At 38.0% G+C, this 25,770-nt stretch overlaps 1 protein-coding gene across 5 annotated transcripts in view; it reads right to left on the reverse strand.

Moving 5' to 3' along the window:
* LOC121637018 (synaptotagmin-2-like) overlaps positions 1–25,770 on the reverse strand; it is a 30,953-nt gene that overhangs the window by 3,766 nt on the left and 1,417 nt on the right. For 3 of the 5 annotated variants that reach the window (XM_041980900.1, XM_041980899.1, XM_041980898.1), the window contains exons 3-7: positions 8,505–8,733; positions 8,243–8,403; positions 3,285–3,416; positions 2,171–2,338; positions 621–788 (exon numbers count right to left, since the gene is read on the reverse strand). In XM_041980900.1, the coding sequence (XP_041836834.1) occupies positions 621–788; positions 2,171–2,338; positions 3,285–3,416; positions 8,243–8,403; positions 8,505–8,709 (834 nt within the window). In that variant the 5' untranslated portion in view covers positions 8,710–8,733. Of the gene's footprint in view, positions 1–620; positions 789–2,170; positions 2,339–3,284; positions 3,417–8,242; positions 8,404–8,504; positions 8,734–12,521; positions 12,634–25,770 lie in introns of those variants that run through there. The other 2 variants (XM_041980897.1, XM_041980901.1) reach the window with 2 other exon arrangements.

Consider the following 25,770-nt stretch of genomic DNA (forward strand, 5'->3'; position numbering starts at 1 on the left):
TTTGTGTAATGCTTATTTTTGTTTTGATCTTGCAGCATCACTGGCAGAGTACTTGCTGGCATTACGACTGTTTTGTCTCTATATTTGAAAATTCTGAGTGTCACAGTTATTAGTATCTATAGGAATGGTTCTTTTCTTAATAGTTAATGGGAAATTACCTAAATGTTTGCAGAAAATATAACAAATGCTTTACAGCAGTATTTCTGTATGAAATACCAGTTTGTTCAATTTCTAAACATGGTAATTAAAAAAAGTATAGATTTGAATGATTTGTCTTCTAACCTCAGATTGAACATAGCTCTCACCACCAATAGCATTTTGTTGCAAACTGCTTATTCGTATTTGATGCAGCAGTGAATTCTTTCATTGGTGCATTGTGGTTCATCTGAGATGAACAAGATATAAAGTGTAATAATTAACAAAATAATATAATAAAAGAATAAATAAGCAAAAGTGATGGGCCAGCTTATTGTATTGTTACTTGTTTTTTTTTAACAATTAATAGGAAGTTAATGTCCGGATTCTATAAGGTGTTCAAGGGATTTGTTGACAACAAGAATATAGTGAATATTAATGTTCTTTGAAATCATGATTGTAGTCAATTTGATCTCAAACAGCACCTCCTCTTGATCAGCACTCTCCAGGTCCCGCCACTCTTCGATTGGCCGTCCGAGGTCAATGGTATTCATGGGCAGCTTCACCTCTCCGATGACATCATGTTTGGAAAATCGGTCATAGTCATACACGGACATGCACAGGGTCTTGCCACCCAGCTCTTCGTAGGGCACCTAAATCACAAAAACAATGTTGTTTATAGAAAATAATCAAAACTTTCTACAATACAGCTACACTGTGGGATGTATATCAAATCAAATCAAATCAAACTTTATTTATATAGCACCTTTCATACATAGAAATAGCAACTCAAGGTGCTTTACAGAGAGTAAAATCCCCCAGAACCCCAACCCAATAGCAGCAATACCACCCCCCACCCCTTCCCATCAAACACACACACATCACAGAGGGTAAAAGCAAGTTAAAAGGACCAAGGAAACGCTGTCATAAATTCTGGGGTCTAGTGGTGTGGGGAAACACTGAGATAAAACACTGTAAAACCAAATCTAAAACAATCTAAAAACCAACCCTGGATATAAAAGTAATAGTAATATTGCTAAGACCCATAAAATAAGAGAACCCGTGAAGCTAGAAGCAATGTCAGTTGTGTGAGTCCGGGATGTGCTCATGCAGCCATGTCTCGATGAAGCACATAATGCTGCATTGTTTTTGAGACGATGCCATGGAAACTCATCATGAGTCCAAAGTACACAAAGAATTTAGAGTGAAAGTAATTGTTTAAAAATGAGTGTGACATTATTAATCTTGGAAAAAACAAAAAAAAAAAAAAAAAAAAAAAAAAACGCTGATTGTATCTAAAAATGAAAACAGTAGGATTCAACCTCATATGGTTAAATATTGTTTATTGCAGTAGATGTTCACACGATCTTGTAGTTTACTTTACTTATCTGTATAAACAGTACGTAGGAAAAATATAAAAAAAATAATAATAATAATAATAAGTTGATATGAAAAAGAAATGTAAATTTACTTTAAAAAAGAATATCTTGTACAAATGATGTGTCTTAATGGAATAGAAACATCCTAGAATAAATAAAAATCATATTATACTCAGCCTGGCTTGAAATGTAGGTAAGAACTACTTTGTAAACAGCATAAGTAAGAAAAAGCCAAACGAAATCTTCACTGTGAGACAGTAAATATGGCTCTGTGCATATCTGCCTGTGACCGACAAAGAACAGCTATTCTCATTTTTTTTTTTTCACCCATTCTTACTGTTGCAAATTTGTAAGCTGTGGGAGCTTGAAGCCTGACCCAGAGCAACTTCTTGAGTCTCTGTGGGCTTCATTAGAGAAAATAGGAAAGAACAGCATGTATCCGAACATGCTGGTCAGTGCAGACAAACCTAACACGATACAGGGATTTAAGATGACCTTTTGCCCCATTCTTATACAAAAACACTAACTTACTCTCTTTTCTCCACTATATGATCATTATCTGATGTATGATTGTTTTTCTTTGCTGAGGTGTCATAAGAGATCAGGATGCACACATTTTCTGTAACCCCTGCAAACAATGACAGAGAGAAACTTACCTTGAAAACAAATGTCTCATTGAAGACAGGATTTAGAGTTTTCTTGTGCACCTTCGTGTCAAACTTTTTCTTCTTATCAGGCAACAGCAGGACTCTAACATAAGGATCAGAGGTTCCACCAGAGTCCATGGACATCAGGTCTGCAGCTTGAAGGATTCCAATTGTGAGCTGTAAGCATAAAATTAAACATGATGTTTAACTGATGACTGTTTGTGAAAAATAAATCCAATATTTGCATGAGACTTAATGGTCCAGACTGCTTATAGAACACGATGTAATGGATGTAATCCCTAAAAATCAGTCACCACAAGTATCTTGGTTTTAGTCAGACAGTTTGTAAGATGTCATAAGATTGGTAACTTGTAAAAAACTATTATCATCTTTACTACAAAACATGTCTTTTCAACAAAATGTGTACATCAATGTGATTAATCAGGTTTTTTACATTGATTCCTAATGCTTACATTTTCATTAAAATAATCACAAACATTCAGCTTAGTTGTTAATATCACATCCTGCTAGACTTGAAAAGAGATCCTATGTTTAAAAGCACATATCCCTTTTTGTTTTTTGTTTTTTTGTTTTTTTGTTTTAGATACTTTATCAAAAAATAATACTTGAGAAAGTCTGAATGTGTACACTGCTGTAGATAGGGGCCATATCATATTGAAAATGTTGCCTGAATGATCAACACGACAACTTTAAAAGAAAAAAGGTGGGAAAAATTAGCTCTGTATTGAAAGGTATGATGTAATTTACAGGCCACAATTTCTTTCATGATAAAGTTATGGTTTCCTGTCTTCACAAACTATACAGCCTTCTGTTGTAATAACTGATGGTTCTAACTGGAATGGAAACTTAACATTTCCTTTTTGTACATGCTTTGCACATGATGTGTACAAGAAAAGAATGAGCAGGCCCTACTTTCTGAAAGAAACCTTGGACAATGACTATAAAAAGGCAGGTGAAGCAACGTGGATTTTGATTATTAAATGCCACAATAAAAACTATAATTATTATAATCACATCTAAAAATCTTCCTTTTTTTTCTCAAAACAAGATTTGTTTTTATGCATTTATTCTAGTTGATGCATTTAGAAGAGATAGGACAGACCTTTGTGTTCTCAAAGTCATAATCTATAGAGTATTGCAGCTTTCCCAGTTTTTCTTGTTCTTTCTCCTCTTCTTCTTTCTCCTCCTCTGTCAGTCCAGTCTCTCCCTCATCATCATCATCATCCTGGTGTTTCTGTGGTGTAAAAGTAACAAAACAAAACACAAAATTAAAAGTCATATAAACAGAAATCGTTAAACAGGACTCCCCATAACAGCCAGCATGCCACAGACACTGGAGCTCCAGGAGTTTTTACATGGGAGATACGTGTTTTGGTTACTTCTCACCTTTATAGCATCTGCTGACCAAAACCAGAGATTTATGAGAGAGAAATCTCTGCCAGTAACATTTAATTAGATGTTTCAACTTTAGAAAAACTCTGTACTCCTTACCCTCTCAGTGTATTTAGATCAGTGGGGAATTCCTTTGACATGCTTGAGCAGTTCAGTGACAGCCAAAGTCAGTGCATGCTAGTTCCACTAGAAGGCGTAATAAATGCCATGGCCTTTCAATAAAATAAAAAAATAAGTTTGTTTGCCAAACACTGAAATATTATTTTTCACCAGATGAAAAAGAAGATGAATTTAGAAATAAAACCCCTAAGGAACTAGCTCACAAGAGCAAATGTCAGTGCATACTAAATAATAAAAAGAAAATAATACATAATATTCAGGGCAAGGAGATAAATATTAAATAAAATACATCTTTCAGCTGGACTGCCAGCCCAATTGCCAAAGTAAAACATAGCAAATATCAGTTTCTAGAAACTACAGATACATAAAACCAAACTGATTGTGTCTTTATATGTACCGATATCCAGGTAATGATTGGATTATTTGAATATCCTGGTTGTGTGGTATGTGTTGCAGGTGTGTATTTTTTTTCCTTTCAGAAACCTAAATGAGGCGTTATCTTAGTCTTCAGAAACCAGAATATGCTGCATGGAGTACTCTGTTAGAAACTATGAGGAGAAATTAAACATTTAAATATGATCAGATCCCTGAATTCTTAATTGCATGTTCACAGGCTATAAATGTCTTCCTCTTGTTCCATATAAACACCATTTCCTGAAAATTAACCTAAATAGGGCTTATAATGGTAAAAAAAAAATAGGCCTACTAAAGATAATCAACATCTAGGTTGATCTTTCCAGTCCACAATTTCATAGTTCCTAATCTATGAAGGCTCCTCTTCTGGAGCCCATAGTTCCCTCACTCACTGGTAATTTTGCAGGGCTCTTGGTTGTTATCAGATCTTGCCTTACCCCAGTTATGTGGTGGGTCTCTCTGAAATTCTGTGTTGGAGCAAAAATATGCTCAGGATATGCCTGGCTTGGTTTATCCAGTCACACAAGACAGTTGTAGGTCTTCTGTATCGGTTGTGATACTTGTATTTAACTTTCTTAATTTTTACTACTTGACTTTCCATTGTCTTGGTGTCCCCAGTCTTTGGAAAGACAAAAGCCTCTGTCTGGTGCAGCGGGACGGCTCCACACACTGGCCAGAAGATGGGTTAATTCCTCCTCCACCATTGTATTGATCTTGTACCCATTTCCAAACCCATGAAGTGGACCATTAAGAAAAAACTACGACATCTAAACGTTCTCCGACTCCCATCATTGTGGAAAGGTTCTCTCAGTTGGATGTCTGCTCCCATAGAGTATGTTCCATCAAACGGGACAACGACCACCTAGAGTGATCCTCCCCGGGCCTTATGGGAGTTGGCTAGGGACTGTAGCCACCCATTACAGAACCACTCCTCTGGGACCACTATAGATTCCGCCCTCTTAACCCTCGCCTTGGCTCCCTAATTCCCATAGGCACCGAGACTAGTGGTATGGTACCAGAATCTATTATCTAGCTGGAAGGTCCTCTTGAGAAATAGTGGGATTCCACAGAACCTCCTCTAAATTTCTCCTCCAGTGGGTCAGCTCCCAAAGCCCTTCCCAACCCCCTTTTTCCAGCTCCAAAGTTGCTCCAAGGCTGTCAGGGTCCCTGAAGACCCTGACTATCTATGTAACTAAACCGAGGCCATGCGAGCTGGCCAGCCTGCATGCATGGCACATAGCATTTGTGCTGACCACTTGCTGGGAGCAGGAGGATAATAGAGCTGTTCCTCAGCTGGCCATGGCACGTCTGTAGCAGGAGGTTTTTGGTCCCCTACGTTGTGATTTAAGCTCCCTCCTGTCTCAGTAACAGGTTTCAGTGATTCCAACGGGCTAAGGAATGGCCTTACCTGCCACCCTTTGGCTCGCTTCATTATTAGCTGCAGCAAAGGGTTTACAGTAACAGAGAGCATCACCATCCAACTGGCAGGTGCATTCATTTAGGTCGGGTCTGGGTTCTTGCGTATCGCCCTGACTGATGATGTTTAGTCTAGGCAAGGTGGTAAGTCAACATAGTCTACAGATGAAAACGTCCAGGACTTTTACTGGTCTGAACTCCATACCCTTGCAGTCCTTCACATTTCCCTGTGCCTTGAAAGGCTTGGACCATCTGACCTCAAGCATGCTGCAAAACTGCAGTCACTTCTCTGGTCAGTGCGCTACCAGTCACTCTTCCTTTATGGCGGGAGCATTCCAGGCCCCCCTGCTTAAGGATGAAGCCCCAGTATGCAGCTTGATCTGAGCCTTTTGGATCCAGCGGTGGAAAGTATCCACTCGTCCGGTGGTCAATCTGGGTCCTTTGATTTCTGAGTCTTTTTCTTGACTGGTTGTGCTGGACCTGTCTTCAGATGGGGGTCAAGTAGAATGTCATCCCATTGACCCAATCTTACATTGGTTGCTTTAGTGATCTCTACAGTCTCTTTCTGGATGTAACAATGGGCTGGGCTTTGTGTGGTGACTCTAATTTCCTGGCCCTTGTCCAGGTCCTTTAGTACTCCCCAGCATTAGGCCAGGACCACTAATTTTTTCTCCTCCAGCTCCTCAAAGTCACTAGTCCACTGCCCAAATTACTAACTTTCACCATGGAATGAAAATTACAGGTCCGGCTTCTGTAAGGTCTCTGGTTTATCTGATCCAGATTTTCTGGTTTATAGTTGTCCATACCTACTCCTCACAGCTACACAAGCAAGGCCCAAGACACTGCTTTAAAGACCACCTCCCTCATTTACATAATTTATAGGTAGAAAAAACTATTTTTTTAAATTATTTTGGTACAGTTTATTTCCATATAAATTTGTTTATTGAGCCATATTTATATTTCTGTTTTTGTTGTTGTTGTTTTGTTTTGTTTGTTTGTTTTTTGTTTGTTTGTTTGTTTTTTGGTAGTTTCGGTCCTCCTTGGTGAAAAAGGCTGATTGATATAAAAACAGACAAAACAAAACAGACCTAAAATAAAAGATTTAAAGTTAAACATAACCTCCTCATTTGGACTTTCAGTCAACAGCTTAAAAACATAGAACAGAACCACAACAAATGTGTTATATGCTCTTATATATGCTCTGTAGTTTCTAGAAATGTTAAATAAAAATGTTTCACACAAACAACTGGGATGTAAATTTAGACTGTAGTTTTTTTAGTTTCAACACAATAAACTCTAAACTTATGCTCGCATGACTTTAGATGAATGACAAACTTTTTAACCTAATTGCCCTATTTCATCCTTTAATTCATGTGGCTCAAAAATACCTCACTTTTCAGCTCCTCATCATCAGAGTAAATCTTTCAGGATTAAAGGGCACAGCCAGCTATTTGAACAATGCAGAGTCTTGTTGCTTTCTGCAGTCATTTTTGTAATTTAAGAGCCTCTTATTAAAGTGACCTTGACTTTAAAATATTGTCTTTTGGGTCATTTAGTGTCTGCACATCCTACCTCCTCCTTGAGTATTACGATCAAAAAGAAAAAGATTTTTGAGCATTTTGTTCGTCATGCAGTTTTCATAATTGCCGTGTCCATGTCTCCCAAACAACCAACCATGCCCTTTATCACATGCATAGATTAATAGTGTTAAACAGTGACTTGCATATCATATTTAAGTCCAATACGTTCCATATTGGTGTGAGTTACAGTTACATTGTCCAAGGAACAATGTGTTAGCTGGTTAGTCTCTCCTCTCCTGGGTTTATGGAGGACATCATAGCTTTCCCATTGTTACATTCACAAGCTATCATAACAAAATTAATCAAAAATAAGGGGAGACTCAAAGAATAAAGAAAAGTCAAGGAAGCTACGACTTTCATTCCATGAAACCCCCTCTCCGCCCTGGTGGCCAGAGAGCATCAACGTGAGCTGTCCACCTACCGTAGAGCAGGAGTCCACCACAGTCAAGAAACACGGGGCACACACAAGACAGACACAAAGCGGAAAAGGAGGAGAGCAGAGAGAGGAAGAAATTCAACTCACAAGACACCAAACACACTACAAAAAAGAGGCAGTCAACACCACCACAGTAATGAGGAGAAATGACGCACTTGTTTTTAGGCTGAGGGCAATGAATCCACAGTGTGGACACAGGCAGCTGATTGCTATATATAACTCAGTGGAGCTCAGGGCAATATGGCAACGTGAGCTGATTAGTCCCCAAATTAATCATCGTCTAATGCTTTACCTCCAATTTATTTTGCCTCAAAACTTTTCTGCACGCCTTCATCAATTTCCTTTAGCAGTTTTTTGTACAGATAAGTTAACCCCCCCACCATCCTCATTATTCTGTACCCCCTCATAACAAAGTGTGTCATTTTTCACCACGGGCCACAATGGAATACGTCACACATTTAAACGACCACAAATACAACATCAAATAAATGGAGGGGAAAAGAGCTCTCCTTGTGTCCTCTACAGCCTGGGCTAAAAGAGCTGCTGGTGAAAGATCAAATTCAGTTAGCCACAGTCATAGAAGCTGAGCAAAAAAACAACAGAAACTTGAAATAATTGTTGTAGAAAAGAATAAGCAAGATGTCACCCAAAACAGCCTGTTACCCTGACTGCTCAGCATGTAGGAAGCACGAGGCGTCATACCTCGCCGCCCTGCATGTTCTTCATGTTGAAGCCATCTTTGCCCTTCTTTCCTTTCTTGTTCTTCTTCTTCTTGCAGCAGCATTTTTTGATTATACAGAAGCAGCAAGTGAGGACGAGCAATGCAGCCACCACAGCGATGGCAATCAAAGCCCATGGAGGAACTGTACAGGTCAAAACAAGCATTTCAATAATGTGTAACTTTTGTAGCATTACTTACAAATATGTCAAATAAAGAGTACTTTAACACTTTGCTGTTACTTACGAGGAATTTTATCAATTTCATTCAGGAATTTGCTCTTGATCTCCTCAAACATGTCATTCTTGCTGATTTCTGTGTTGTTGGAGCCTGAAGTATCCGGTGCAGAGGTGGAGATCGCAGCCGGAGATGTAGCCATGGTCATGGTGGGAGCACTGGTGGGCTCCGCAGCCGCCATGGATTGCGGCTTTCTGAACAGGTTGAACTTCATTGTTAAAGACTAGGGGCAGGGTCCCTGAAACACAGAGCGATCAGACAGGGGCAAGATATAACAAACACATGTTGTGGTGGAAAAAAAATCCACTGTTGTCAAATCAGTGATTTGGCTTTTGTTTCAAAATTAGACATTTAACTTCTGTTTTTAAGGAATATTAAAATTCACAATTATATGGCTGGCCTAACTTCCAAAAAAATCTACAAAACTGGAAGCCCTCCCCTAAATTGTTCATTTTGAAAATTATTTTATTAGGATATGATAAATCCCCAGGAAACCCAGAGCATGGAATCAGATAAAATGTGGTGAAAGAGTGAAATGCAACCATAACTATCTTTCTCTAATTGCAACCAAGCACTCTTTTTGCTTAGATTTACCACATCTAAAAGCATTACAAACATATTATTGCTCAATTATGTGTGATTGAATGCCACTAAGAATTCGGACTCTGACTGCACAGCGCAGTCTCATTTGTTGTAGAAATTAATTACCCACACAATTGCTCCTTGATACAGAGGGAAATTGGAAATCAAACCACAGTAAGATACAATAATATAAACTAAAGTGACCAAAAGACAATTATAAAAAGGAAAGTTAAAGCAGTCTCAGCAGGTTTTAAGTCTGTTTGCTTAACTTTAACAACCTCCATCACGAAATGTAGTGTAAATGATTCATCTCAGCAAATACAATTAAGCACCAACCACCAGAGCCCTCTTCATGTTATGTCGTCCCCATCTGATCCTAGCTCCTAACATGGACTCTGTGACGTTTTGGGGAAAAAAAAACAATACCAAAATATCCACTTATCTACAGTGTTTTAGAAAGGCCGATACGGGCTGAGTTTGACACTGAAGAAAATTGACTACTGGCCATTTAGGCTGTAACTGTGTTGAAAATAGAGCTGAATTGATCTTTCAGTGAGCTGCCTCAATTTTTCAAATTAATTTAAAATATTCTGTCACTCTTTTAGTGAATAACTAACATTTTAACAGAATTGTCTCGACAGACTAAGCAGCTGTTCTAATTGTGAAGAACACAAAAACACAAACAGAGTCATCACAGTCAACCATGTGAATAAGTGAGAGATTTTACAGAAATCATGCTTGTGAATGAGCAAAAATTCTCAACTGAGAAATCTAAAGTTACAGAGGACTGAAACCATTATGACTCTGTTATGCTGATGTGATAATTTACTGTGTGATAAGAATGAGCAGGAGCTGAGCTGATTGTCCTCTTACTCTTTACACAATAATCAGAGAGAAACCTGCTTCTGAACAGTGATTCAAAAATTACACAAGTTCTCCATTAAATAAGCGGGAAGTCTTGTTATTTCTTATTGATAAACGGAAGCTGGGTTGTTACAAGAATAAAAACAAGACTGATACCTGGTGGCTTAAAGAGGTTAAATTAGAACCTGCTGTTTTGCTTTACAATATTGGCCCTGCAAACTTTCTCCCAGCCTTTGGGTTTAAAACACGTCTCTTGTCCTGATGTGTGATGTGTGACGTTCTAGTGTTGTTTATCTTAACTAAATTAGCAACCTGTCCAGTGTGTACTCTGGACAGGTGTAAAATGGATGGATGGATGGATGGATGAAAGCAAAAATATAAAATATTTAGTTTTTTTGAGTAAGGATTTGCAGGCTTTTGTGACTATAAACAAACAACAACAACAACAACAATAACAATAATAATAATAATAATCCATTTACATTGCATGGGACAATATTTCAGAACTTTAGGGATTGATGCTGGCCTAAAGAGGAGTACACTAAGCTGTGATGTTACAAAGAAGATCAAACAGCTGCCTAAATTGGTCAGAGACTAATAAACAAGCACCCCTCACTATAGTCTGCCTGGTATATCTTGACAAAAAAAAGCAATTTACCTTCCACCCTGAGTGTTGTTTTATTTATTCCCTTTGTGCAAAACAAAATGTAACAGGGTCATGCTATTTGATTTTAGAGCTGAGCACAAAGGTGGTGATGCTCAGCTCAGTCACTGAAGATTGTTGTACAGTAGCAAAACAAAACAAATTTTTAGATAACCTTAAACATTTGACAACATAATTTTACTCTTCACTAAACCAGAAAAAATAAATAAACATTTGATGCAAAATAGAAAATGTCCCTTCTTTTGGTGATCACTTTTAATTGACTTCAGACAAACAGTTTGGATACTAAGATAACAGTAAACCCATTTATTTACCTGCAGTATGATATACAGTATATTGTAGTCATCTAAATTAACAATGACATTTGGATAACACCGTCATGCCTTCATGCTCACCATAAACTCAATAAGGTACTAGAAAAATCATTAGCAAGTTAATCTGCAACCATGATGTCTCTTTGTTTATTTGTTGCCCAAGGGGAAAGATTTAAATGAGAAAAGTGTTGACAAAAAAATTTATCAAATGAATAACCTTTTAAGGCAGCAAAGAGAATATACAGTATAACTGGATATATTCTTATTAATTCATAAAATCCAGGCTCATAGAAAGTTAAATAAATTAACCATACACTCAGTGTGTAAAGAAAAAAGCTGTTGAGTTTTAGTGTGCATCATTTTAGATGAAATTTTGTTAAGATTTAATAAGAGAATACACACCTAAATGTGCCAACAGAAGTATCATGTTCCCAGTTAAAAGATCATTTCTGATTACTTTTTAAATGAAAAACAGTAACAACTGACTGTGAGTTTCACAGAGGTTCTCAGCCACAAATTAGAGATACACGGTCTATCTCCAGAAGCATATAATATGCAGTGTGTATCTTTAAATATCTTTTGAAAAAACAAAAGGGAACCGTAAGCATGTGGACTTGCGACCTGTCCAGGGTGTACCCTGCCTCTCTACTGCTGCGACCCTGAATTAGACTAAGTGGTGCACAAAATGGATGAATGAATGAATGAATGAATGGATGTTTGCATGTGGTGAGAACAATCATGTGATTTCTTTATTGGTTCACAGGCCAGATCAGTACGTATTGCCTTTTCTAAAATGTTTATTCCTGCATAGACTTTCTTACATGATAAGGTATAATTTAGGAAGATGCAGACTTTATTGAACAGTTGAAGCTTATAGGCTGTGCCCACTGATCATTGTTGCTAGGCAATCCTGACTGTTTCTATCAGCAGTCCACAATTACCCACAACCTGTCTATAGCTGAGGTGACCAGCCTGTCAAATAACCACTTGGCTCCAGACCAGCGTCAAGTCACTGCCCAACCAGTGGGCATGGGCATGATATGAATGCAGACTGCTACCGCTGAGATGTGATGCATGACGGTTATGAATAAAGTTTTAAATACAGCAGGGGTTATAGCCACTGACATGGAGCATGTCATCAGCTAAAATGAAAAGGAATGCAGGCAATGACAATATCTGAATTATTGATCTAGTGCAGGAACCAAGAGTACTCTAACTTCCATAACTTAAACCTTGTGCTTTTTTGCTTACGTGTAGAAGGCAGCAACTACACAGAAACATGCACATCCCTTCCCTTTCTTGTTTTAGTACACCTTTTATCAATGTACCTTTAGCACACAGTACCTATCTGCCTTTGATTTCTGCAGCCCATCACTGGCAGTGTCACTCAGCCATAGAAAGGAAAAAGGCTTTAACCCATCCTAATTAACAAGTATGCTCCGGTACAGAGCATACAGTGAGAGAACAGTTTGTTATGGGGCTCACCTTATTAAAAATGCAGAAAAAAATCATCTAATATAGCTATGTTCTTGTGTTCTTGTGATTATTTCCATGTCACTTAACTGTATATGAATCTACAAAGATAATAGAAACAGGACTCACCAGTCAGATGTGGTATTCCCCCTAAGAGGTGGCCCATTCGATATCAATAAGTGTTTGGGATACAGTTCCTCAGAGCTGTGGTAACATAGCCTGATCTCTCCCATAAGCAGAGACTGCAGTCTCCTCTCACTTCTCTCCACTGCAGCACTACACCCCCCCCCCCCCAACCCCCCCCCCCCTTCCCCTCCTCTTTCCAATGCTCACCATCTCCCCCATTTTCCACCCTCCCATCAAACACCTCCCTACTTCCACTCTTTCTCTCTGTCAATGTACTCATACATGCAACCTCTTTACCTCTTTCCTGCTATCCATCTTTCTTTTCCCCAACCTCATTTGCGATGCTGCTCACGCAGCCGATTGCAGCATGCCACTTTTGTCTAGTATTGGAGGGTAGTTGTAAAAGATCAATAAGCACAAGCTCTGGGGTGAGGGGCTTCTGAATACAGCCATATAAGAGAGGAAAACAAGCAAGGTACGCAGCAGGATGGCTGACAAACTCTTAAGGGTCCGCTGACTTTATCGCATCAGCTCAACAAATGGTATTACTCTAAGCTTATACAATTAATTGGATCCTTACAATTGATCTCAGAAATGCAATATAACTCCTCAGAGAGATTCCTCCACGACAGACCATTCTGAACAAACTGGAAGGAAAAAAGAAAGATTTTGCCAACGTGCCTGCTTTTGCTGACCCCTCTGGAGACTCATCACTGATGATTGGAAGTAAGCAGATTGCAAACCATCTCCAGTTACAGTACAAACAACATGCAAACCACAGTGTTGGGATAAACAATTAGTCTACATTATAAAACACTTGGTGTGTAACTGAGAAACTTGTACAAACATAGAACTGATCATATGAGGCTTGAATATGGAAAGTTAAATATAACTTAGTGTTCTGTATTTTGGTATTGTATGCTTTCTGCTTTGTATACTGGCATTTCATACCCACCACTACCTTTACTTTTGTACATGTATGAGCTGTTTTCACTTCCAGCATTCAGTCTTCTCCCTCAGCTTTCTCAGGAAACCTTCTCTCAGTCCCTACTCTCCTTGGGGAAATACCAGTCTGTGTGCTCTGTTTCCGCTAACAGCCTGTTTGAGGAGGCCAGCCTCATTTCAGGTTACAGTGCAATTAGCTGCTTCTGCCAGAGGAGGGCAGAAACTTCTAATGAAACTGCTGCATCACAGTGAGAATCATCTTTTTCTTTTTTCTTTTCTTTTTGTATTTCACACAGCAAAGTTGTGCAGTAAAGAGGCATTTATCTTCCCTGTTTCCCCCCAGTGTGTTTTCATCTGCTCAGTGCATTTAGCAACGCTGAAAGTGACACAGCTCACAATGTTTAAATAAAACATTTAACTGCAGCATGTAAAAATGTACCAGATCAAGGTCTTATGGTAAAGTACACAGGGATGTTTCTAGGATTTAAAAACAGGGGGGCTCAGCCCTCAGGAAACTACATACAAAGTTGCTCCTATCAGCCAGTAGTGAAATTACCCCAATTTATCCCAAATTTCCCTGAGGGCTCTCTGAAGGGATTAATAAAGTATTTCTATTCTATTCTATTCTAATTATGATGACAGTTAGTTAAAAGCAATGTTGAAGAGCAGTTATTGTAATGATTTCCAGTTACTGTTATTTTAGACACAAAGCTGTGTGGGACATGGGGGAAGTTAACATGACCTCATTCTACTGGATATAATGATAGAAATGCTAAATGTTTTAATAAAACAGCCTAATACATAATTCTGCTTCTTATTGGATAACTTTAGCTCTGTTCATCTGTCCATTTTCTATGCCTGCTTTGTCTTATTTGGAGTCACTCACACTTACTTTTTCAGTGTATATATTTAATATATAGTTAATGTGTTATATTATTCATACCATTTTGTGATGATTTTTTTTAGTTTAGTTCAGTTTCAGATTAGATAAGTATCCCTCATGCTCTCCCTCACAACTTCACCCTCACGCTGAGATAAGTCCCTTCATGCTTGAAACACTGTTTTGAGTTGATCAGCAGCAGGATACTTTGCCCAGCAACTGGCGAATAATGACACAAGCCACACAAACATTTTTTGGTTGATAAAACAGTGACGAAGTAAACTACCATCTGATACCAAAGTAATTCAGTGTAAATTCACTGCATATAGCATTCACTGGGACAGCTATGAAACCTTTCAGGTTTTAATTTCTTTCAGATGAAGATAATTAACTTTTGTGGTTTCACAGCATCTGAGTTGCTGTCAGATGAGCTCCCCCACAATAATTCCTCCTTAATTCCACAAATAAGGGCTTGCTGATTGCTGTCTGCTGCAGGTAAGACGACTTCTGTGATGATTGAAAATATCAGCACTCCGAAATTAATTTTATAACAGCTTTAATTAGCAATTAAGAGCCTTTGATCAATTTTATTCAGCAATAATTTCTCTAAGTATTTCACAAAACCTCACTTAAAAAAGAAACAAAACCATTCAAAATGGCATAATATCCCTTTAGATTAATCACTTGTAGTACAATTCAACTAATTTATCTTATCAACTACTCAAGAACATCCATATATGGAAAAAAAAACCTCTCCCTCTATCTCTTTCTCTTAAAGTACAAGTCCAGCCTGATTACTGAGCTGTGTTGGGAGGCCAATAAGAGCAACACGCTCCACTGTCAAAGCTCCACACATCAAACATGTACAGGGAACTCTTTCAGCCAGTGAGAGCCTATGCTGAATTGAGCTGAGAGATTTTGGTTGAGATGACTCCTCTGAGGCAGCAGAAGGGGATGTGGGAAACACTGCACCTCTTCCAGCTCCTGCAGGGAGTGCTGCAATGCAGGGGTGTAACAGAGAAATACAAAGCTATCAGACAGTTTGCCTAAAAGTCAATCACTCAAAATCCCACTGTCATGACTTCTGCCTTCCTTTCCTCACTGCCTGTATCTTCTCCTCCCAGACACCTCCCATAGTTCTTTCTCTAGACATATACACACTATATATGTTCTCACAAGCACACTTTAGTCAGTGGTAATACTCTGACCAGTCATTACTGCAGCATAGAAAACAGTAAACAGAAAGCACCATATGGTTGTAGTTGGCACACCAACAGCAGTGTTAAACAACCAGTCGACATGTTGGGTCTGTAAAAGCTGGGGTATTTTTTCATGTAGCATGTAGGATGGCATTTTAAAAGTTCTTGTCCACTGACGACAGCTCTTCACTCTGAGTTTCCAGCACAATGACATTACTGTGCCAATCTTCTAAGTGAAGGACAGAAGAGCTGCTTGTCGTAGATCAATGTCAACATAAATGTGTGACATTTATTAAACTGCTTTAAACTGGTGGATGTGTTCACAAAAGCACATGTTTAAGAAGCCAACAAAGCATGACAAATTAAAATAAAATGTACTCAAAACTAGACAAGCAAATTAAATCCTCAGACCATTTAGAAATTCCTCAGTTGTTTGAGTTCATTATAAGTGAAATCAAACTCTTTCACAGCATTTTGTAGAAGGAAAACATTAGCAATAGCTAGTAATAGCATAAGTAGTGGTTTAGGTACATCCTGTTTCCATCATCTGGCTTTTATGGTACTTAATCTTTTATATCCTGCTTTATTCAGTGTTTTTCAGTGATTATAGTGTATCTTAAAAATAATGGAAGCCAACTCTACTACTTGCTTCAGGTAGGTAGTTGTTTAAACTATCAATGGGTTAACAAGAACACTATCGCAATAATACAACTAACAGTAAAAATTAAAGAGTGAACTTCTCATGAAACAAGTATAAAATGTGACCAAAATGAAGCACCTAGCTTAGGCTGAGGAAAACACATTTTTGTGCTGATTATCAAATAAACACAAAATAAGATTTTTGTGGGACTCCACATGAAAAACAAGTTGACTGGAAACTTGTGAGGTTGAACTGAGCCAGAAGTTTGTACAAAGATGATCTGCTTACCCATTTGCCTTACCAACAAGAAAAACAAACTTCAGGGCTTTCATTTGCAAAAGTTGGAACCAGAAGATATCACTTCTGATACTAGCCATGTTCACATGCGCACTATGTCTTCAATCAGGTTAGAATTTCCAATCAGACCTTTACTGTTTACACTGGCCTTTAAAAAAGTTATTCTGATGATGTGTGTGCATTTCTATCAGATCAGATTATTTAGTATCTGTGACCCCGGAAACATACCTTTAGCCACTAAGATTGCGCAAATGGCTATAACAGTTACTGAAGTTATTGAAGAAATTAGCTTTTTCTCTAATGGCTGCAATCTGGGTTAGCTGTTAGTAAATTTAACATCTACTATGATGTAATCATGTATTTTTATGTATTTATTTGGTCAATGATTCTGGCCATTATCTATTAAGTTAGAAGCTGTAACGGCAAAATTCTCCCCATCTCCCAGCAGTAAAGAATCCTTTGAAAAATTCCTGGATCAAGACCCTGATGCGGATTACACCCAAAATGAAATCACTTGTTTCTTTAGTTCATTTCTGACATTTTGAAAATTTAATCAAAATCTGTCCATAACTTTCTGAATTATGATGCAAACAGGCAGACATATGGACAGACAAGCCAACATCACTGAATACATAACCTGTTTGTTTGAGGTAACAAACACTGTTGCCTGTGTATATTGTCTTCTTACTGATCTTAGTTTCAACCCCCTAAAAGATGTGCTACTGAACTTTGAAAGATTTCCTCAATGAGTTGTCCCCTAACAACGACTAATTCATCCATCTTGTCCATCCTACATGTACCGTAAGCTCGCTCCAGAGGGTAAATGTCAGAACAATGTGGACTCTTCTCTTGTGTCTCACTCTGTCACTTTCTCTTTTTCTCCCTCTCTTCCTCTGATTATGTCCTCTTAGTTTCTTTGATGAATCAACATATTCAAATTGACCACTGTGTTGATATCCAGTTGCTGGTACACAGAGATGTGCACAAGTCCTTTTGTGCAAGTTAGAACAGAACTGCATTGTAATTCAGGAATTCATACTTACCCTTTATCTAACAGCACTGATCATTAAACTGTCAAATACTCCATCCCTCTCCACTGGTCAATTTATTTGCTTTACTGAATTCAGGAATCCTGTAGATGGACATTGAAATTTAGTCATATCAGGAAATATGCTCTTAAAGAAACTCTTCTGAAGTTCAGCACATTTTTTTCAGCAAGCCCCACCGTACGATGATTAAATTCAGCATCCCTCCGGCCAGTAAAAGTCAGTCTTTTGTTGACTCTTATACTCTTATCTCTTACTCCCTTTTCTCTCTCTTTCTTTTCCTCTCAACAGAGGCGATGACCGAGTAGCAGGACTCAGAGGCTGGAGGTAGACGGGTAAAGGAATAAAGTTTATTGGAAATCAACTTGAAAAACTCACAAAACGTGGAAACAATCAAGGATCTGACAAACACTGACTGCAACCAAGGGGGTAAATAACTGGAACACAAACAACGAGCTGCAGGTGGAGTGAGTTAACAATTAAAATCAGGTGAGCTAATGAACAGAAAACAGAGGGCAAAACAGAATGCACAAAGGGAAAACTCAACAAAATAAAATAGAAAACTGAACTAAACATGACAAAACTTCAAAAACCCACAGATTGTTACTCTTCCTCTGATAATGTCCTCTTTCATTTCTTTGCTGAATCAGCCAGTGAACACGTTAAAAACGGCTGTTGTGTTTATTTCCAGTCGGTGTGATGTAGTACGCAGGGTAAAGCAAATATTAGCTGAAACATTACACGACATCCCTGAAGGAAAGGTTGTTGAGGTTTCTCAGCCTCAGGATGCTGCTGGGCAGCGACATCTCCAAAAGTATTTACAATAAATGTCACTATGTCATTAAATGAGTCTGGATAGGGATGTTTTGAGGTCGGAAAGTTGTGTGCTGCAACATTAACTTATAAAATAAGAGTTTTTAAATGAGTCCACAGACAACTGTTAAAAACTATACTTTTTTTTTTATATATATTTAATATAGAGAGGATATTCAAAGTGCTACACACTGCCAGAATCACTTCCAGTCCTCTTGGGGGTCCTTGGGTGACCTGCAGGTTTCAAGTTTCACAACATCTACAATCAGGGTGGTGACCCCAAAACTGTCTGGAGTTGGTGATTTCTTCTTTAGTGCATCAAAATAAACAAACAACACAAAAATCTTGTGACTTTATGTGAAATGAGTACAGAAAATAGGAATATAAAACTTTTTGAAATTGAAAACAAAAATCTACATCCATCCATCCATCAACCCATTTTCTATTATTTATCTGGGGTTGGGTCACAGAGGCAGCTGAAGCAGGGAAGGAGACTTTTCTTTCCCTGGCCACATTTGCCAGCTTGTCCAGAAGGATTGTGAAGTGTTCCCAGGCCAGCCAGAAATGCAGTCTTTCCAGTGTGTTCTAGGTTTTCCCTCGGGTTTTCCTCTTGGTGGGACATGCCTGGAACACCTCACCAGCGAGGCATCCATGAGGCATCCTAACCAGATGCCGGGGGCACCTCATCTGGCTCTTCTTGATGCAGAGGAGCAGCGACTCAACTCTGAGCACATCCCGGTGGACTGAGCTTCTCAGCCTTCCTAGAGCCAGCCGGTGGAAGAAACTTATTTTGGCCGCTTGTAATCTCATTCTTTTGGTCAGCTTGCGACCATAGGTGAGGGTAAGAGACTGATCGACTGGTAAATCGAGAGCTTTGCCTTTTGGCTCAGTTCCTTCTTCATGACAGACCGTCAGTGTTGGGAGTTACTTCGTAACGCGTTACAGTAACGATATTACTTTTTTAGCTAACAAAGTAAAGTAGTGCGTTACACTTATATATTGGTAATGAAATTACTGAATTACAGTAAGGCCTTTTTCGCTGGTCAGTAGAAGGAGTCCTTCAGCAGCCGACCCGCCTAAGCAAGCTAAGCTTTTTTCAACATTTCCTGGAAACCAGCAGCCGGTAAGACAAGTAAGACAAATGAACAAGCTAGTTGCAGGTTTCAATGTAGGAGACATGCTCCTCCTGTCGACTATTGAATTGCCCAGGTTTAGAAAAATACTGGATAAAATTATTATGAGACAAGTGTGCCCATTTCTTCCCACAGACAGGGACATTGTTCTTATGGTTTTAAAACCATTTTGATTACAATATACAGTACACACTATGCAGACATGCAGTGATGATTTGGCTGTGATGTTTGTCCATGTCTACTCGGTGAATTAAGAAATGGTAAAGTAATAAGTAGTGACGTTACTTTTCAAATGCAGTAACAAGTAAAGTAATTTCATTACAATTTACAGAAGTAACACTGCTAACATTACTAAAGCAACAGTAGTTGTAGCTGTAAGACCTGGTAAAATCATGTTGCTTAAAGTCATGTTGGTCTCAATTTCGAATTATTCAGGGTGGCTGAAGGCAAAGCCAGCATGTCATCCAAACAACTCAGTGTTTACTAAATGTTTCATTCTTCTTTTGACAACATTCAATGAATGCCAATCTGAGTTAAGATGATTTTAGTACAAAGTTAACTAGTACTGCTTACACTGCCGTGGTGCTAACCTTTCCAGGAGTGTTTTTAATGTAATGGATAAAGTTGTTGGTGGATCCAGCATCCTGTGTTTTAATGCCAGACATTACAGATTGCTACTATTTCATTAGCCCCTTGTATGAAGTTTTTATATGCAAAAGTTATCATAAAAGGGTTGACAGTTTTTATTGTTTTTGCTTGCGTACGCATCTGCTTGTGTAACATTACGTCAGTGTTACATCTAGGCAAAGGACAGGCAATCAGAGAGAAGATCATAAAAAAATCATTAAAAATAAAAGATTGTTCACAAATTTTAACTCCGAGAAACCTTTTTCTTCCCAATGTTTCTTCTTTGAATGTGAGCACATTAACGGTTTAACGCCTATAGGAAACATTGAAAAATAGCATATAGAAAAGCAGATTTCCTCTGGAGAAGTTCCCCTGTGGATCACAGGATAATGAATGGCTGAAAACAACACGAAGACTGAGCCAACTTTAACAGAGGTTATAACAGAGGCTTTATCAGAGAGAACTTTCCTCAGCAGACACTTTGAGATGTCATTATAGGGAGTTAATGACAACCACAACAGCTCTCCTCCATGCAAGCATCTAAGCTATAACAGTGAGACTGTATCAAAATAGAACCAGCACACAAAAAAGCAGGGGCACTGAAATTAATAAAGATTAATGGAATTCAGCCATCATTCATTTTTATTTCCACCCATGCATTCCTACTGTGACATTTAAAAATGTCTCCTAATGTGATTCAGATTTATGAGCCTTCCATGGTCTGCCATTATACAACTAGTCCTTCAGGAAATCACAGCACAGACAACCCACCCACACTGAACATTGCACCTCATCCAGGACCATAGGATGGAGATCACTACAACAACAACACGAACAGTTTGCAGAAGACAGTACATGCAGTAAAAATGGAAATGAACTGAAGGAACTGTGGGTCATTTAGATGGGTGTGCTGCAGCTTAGAAAGTGTGGTCAGAGTAAATCTCTCTTTTGTTTGCGTGTGTGAAGAGTACTTGCATGTAGTCAGAGTAAAGTACTCTTTACTGCTACTGAGTTATGGTCAAACACAATCTCAGAGCAGTTTGTAAAACTGTCACATAACACAATCTTTCAATTTTTACCTGGGGCAATACTTCTTTTGTTCTTTTCTTCATTTTGTGCAGAGATGAGATGTTTGAGGGTGGAGCAATATACCAGTGTCAACCAGTACACCAACCAGTGTACCATGTACAGCAAAAGTGTCCATTTACTGTAAGATGAGGTATATCATACTGGTAGGTAAGAAGACATCTTGACACATTTTGCCCTGTACTGCCTTTGCTAGTAACCTACATGTCTTGTGCAGGCATACCATTTCTTTCTGTGCCAAACTGAAGGTTAAAACTAACAAGATAGTGCCGGCATCATGGACACGTGAATGCATATTCAGAAGCAAGTATGTTTCTGGTCCTAAAGGAATGTGTATTATTGCTGTAGGGGAAATAAACTAAATGCAAATGAAAGCATCTTAAAAATTTTACTGTCCATTATCAGCAGGAAAGTCTGGATTAGATTTTAAGCTTTCCGTGCAGACCGTTACCAGTCCAAACAAAATTCATAGACGAACAGCTGCTCTTATCAAAATCCTTTGTAGTCAACACATCAGATACGTTACAGAATTACAATCAAGTTTCCCCAGATGGAATTAATATATTAGAATATTGATTAGCTTCATATCTTTAAACGTCGAGCTGTAAAAATGAAAAAAGTGACTCTCAAATCCAGTGTGCATTTGAGTTTTCCAGCACATGTACAGTTCATGCTTCTGTTTGAGTCTCATAAATATTGACTGATGACTACATTTATGTCATCTGGATTGTAACTGATCCTTTAATACAAAGTATGGCACTATTAGACTAGTTGAAAGCTAACCATGCTAACAGGTTTATGGTTTATACAGTTTAGTCCCTCAAAAACAAAAGCTATGCTGCCACATGTTAAAATTTAGAGAATACACTAAAAATGAGAAAATTTTAACTTAATACTTAAGCTTATCTGAAATTTGTATCTTTAACATCATGTACTTTTTGTTTCCTGCAACATCTTTGATGCAGTAATTATTTACTGTAAACTCAGTATCTCTTCAGTACAGCTTGCTTAATATCTCAAAATAATAATTTTACTTGTGTGCCATCAGTGATGTGCTTACCCTCCCCCCAACCATTGGCATGTCTGAGACTTTTGCATTACATTGCAGTATACCCAGATACTAAACCAGACAAACAATTGTTATCACAGGGGCAAAACTAACAAAAGTAATTAACAGAATCTTCCCACTAAATTTCCCTTGTGATCATCCATGTACATCAGCTTCAAGGCAAACCTTTGCAACTTACACTCATAAACAACTGCCTTTGGTGTTAGATGGTCACAGAGCATAAAAAGAAAAGGAGAGAGATTAGAGATCTACTCTAACAACACAACATTGTTTGATCTGTAAACACACAACTGCGTGTGATTGAACTTGTTCAAATTTGGTAAAATGGTAACAAATCAAACTGTGCAACATTTTTTACATTTTCTTTAAAAGAGCTTTTAAAAATGCTGAATTTATATAATGAAACACACAAACACATACGTTAGACCAAACAGCTGATCATTGATATTCAGTCTAATACTCAGTCATGTAACTTGTAAGCCCTCAAAATTGATCTGCTGAGAAACATTGATCTTTTTCTGCATATGAAGAAGGTTGCAATAAAACAGCAATAAAATTCACTAAAGGTGATGAAACACCCCCTTTTTTCTACATATGTAAGGCAATAATTTACATGAAATGATTATTATATATATTTTTTACACTGGAAATGCCTTCATACTGTTTGATTTCACAGTTAAATGCTAACAAGCTAGCTGCCAAATTGGTGTTGTGTTTGGTGATGAGCAGTTAGCAGATTTATCTGAGCCTGAGATTAGGAGAGACGAGAACAGAATGACGCAACAATAAATTAATTTATAACTAACGAGATAAAAAGAAAGACAATTGTGTCTCATCAGGGGATGTCTTTGCTAAACTAACGAATCATGCTTTAATCAAATATCAAGACTACCTAATAGCTTTCTGTCAGTCAAATTAATTTTTAATTTCTACTTCTTAGTGAATTTGATTCTATTTTAACAAACATGAAACACTCTTTGTAGCTCCTTGTTATTTCAGTTTTTTTCTCCCCGTCTGTGTTGTAAATTTGGCTTGCTGCATCTTTTTTATCTGTCCTCGGGGCAGACCTTAGAAGATTTAACATCAGTCCTGATCCCCTAGCTGACCACAAAAAGCTTAGTCTTGATCAACATTTAATGGTTTGTTGATTGTTTTGCACACAGGCTGAATGAATTTCAGGAAAAAAGAAGCCAGAGATTCAATATCTAAGTAACATATTGATATATTATTCTGTATAGGCTAGTTAACAGAGAAATCCATTTTACCACATCCTCAGACAGTGTAGCGTTGCACTGGTTCCACTCAACCGAAAACACACTGCAGAAGCAGCAAAGCCATCAATCCAACTGCTTTTACTGGGAAACGATCAAAGTTTATCAATCATTCCTTTGAGTTCACTTTGTAATACCTGTCTCAATCTCAGCATATCATCATTAAATGTGATTTTGTGAACTGGTATAACCAGATGCATTATCAAAGGTGGATTCATACTCTATACACATATAGCTTTCTGTACAGTTCAAATAGAAAACATAATCTTGTGTGTGGTCATTGTAAACTCATGCTCTCTGGAGCCTGTGAATGAGGACAGTGAATACTTGATTATGGCCTGTAGTGTAGCCTCCCATTTCATGAACCATCAAGCAGCAGTATTGCTCCAGGCATGAACACCTTCTCTCATGAGGGGTTGTCATGTAGAGAGTCAGAAAAGCTAATCCCTCTAATGACATGTTTTGGAGAATACTGCAATAAAGGACTACAGTTAAACTGAGTTCCAGTTAAAACTGGAATTTAAAGCTTTTGTCATCTGAATATACAGGAATGAGAAGGGATTGGATTTATCCACCAAAGCTTTGATAGACGGTGATGCAGCCACTTACAGATGATTCCCTGCTCTGGCCGAAGGCCAATCAATGACATGTCAGATGAAAGTGAGTGGGAGTGGTGTTACAGCCTAGGATTCAGCACAAAATCAGGTTTTATCTATATGCTCCCTTTCAGTTTCTAAATATGTATTTATTTATTTATTTATGGTCATAACTGCATTCAGTATCTGGGTGTTAGTCCAAATTTGAAAAATTTGAGTTCATATCATTTCAGTCAAAATAACCTCTGCATGCGTTTTAAATGTCCAGTTTTTGTTGGACTAACACTATCATTAGATTTTCTTTTCCTAACTTCATATAAAAGCACAAGGCATAGTTAACATGACTGACACCAGCTGACTATCAAAGAGTAATGGCTCAGTAAAATATATTAATGTTAACATGTAAACTAATGAAAATAAACACCAGGTTTCCATTCTCGTCCGATGAACTGCAAAGCCAAACAACAAGCAAAGACAGAATTGTGGCTCAGCTGCATCTTCACTGACTGGTTTGCAGTCAATAAACTAGGCTGTGTCACTGGAAGTAGTGGTTTATGCTGCTGTTTTAGTAGTTGTAGTTCATGAGATGTAATTGGGACAACCAGCAACCGCTGCCAACGTCCAAGAAGAAATGGGTGAGCTTTTCTTCAGGAATTACTTCAATCTCTTGGAATATCTGGGATATTATATCACATTTAGAAAGTTGCTGGTCTTTTGTTTGTTGGTTCAGACCATAAAAAACAGGTAAACAATGTAGTTTTCACTTTACAAAAAGTATTCTTCAAAACTAAATCCACCATTAGTGCATTTATGGAACGTTTTCCCAAGTTTCTCTGTCTCCAAACAACATAATGCACTAGCCTGAGAAGTCCAGCATTAGAGCAAATCCTGAAGGAGACCTGAGGGCTTAACCTAACCTTGTGGCAAATCGCTCAATGGCTGCAGAAACATTAAACTTAAAACTGCAAACATGAACCTCAGTAGGTCTTTTGGACTAAATTTGTCCCACAACTTTGTCTTTTTTGCAATATTTCCCAGGATGGGTAAAAACATTGACTTCCACTGTCTGTACTTTTCATCCTTTGAGCATCATCACTAGCTAAACATGGTTTCACAGCACTTTGATGAACAGCAGAATTACAATATATTGCCAGGATATCTGTGCAATCACATTGGCAGCTTGGCTAAAAAGCTGTGCTACATAGAAGCTACTTAAAGCTATTTAGAGCAGACACCCAACTATATAATCACATCTAAGAAATACAGTGCTGACGTTATTACTGGGAAGCAAGCACTGTCTGCAGAACTGTATGACTAATCTTCTCTGGCTTTGCAGTCAAATGCAAATTCAGCAAAGAAACACAACCTTAAGTGAAGCTTCACATTTTTCCTTTTTATCATTAATCGATTATCCTTCACACAGTAGACAAATAATTAATTTAGCCCTTTAAAAAAAAAGTATGGTTATTGTCTTTTGTTCTCACAATTTTAGCTAATATTCTGTTCAGCTGCAAGTAAAAAAAAAACAGTAAAAACAACACCAGGGCCTGCTCTCTTATTCCATTATGTTCACTTTACATTCATGACATCTGCAGTGGAAATAGATTAAACCTTGTAAACATCTACTGCAGCACAAAATACACCCCTGTG

The sequence above is a fragment of the Melanotaenia boesemani genome, chromosome 3, assembly GCF_017639745.1.
Source record: "Melanotaenia boesemani isolate fMelBoe1 chromosome 3, fMelBoe1.pri, whole genome shotgun sequence".
NCBI classification, from domain to species: Eukaryota; Metazoa; Chordata; class Actinopteri; order Atheriniformes; family Melanotaeniidae; genus Melanotaenia; species Melanotaenia boesemani.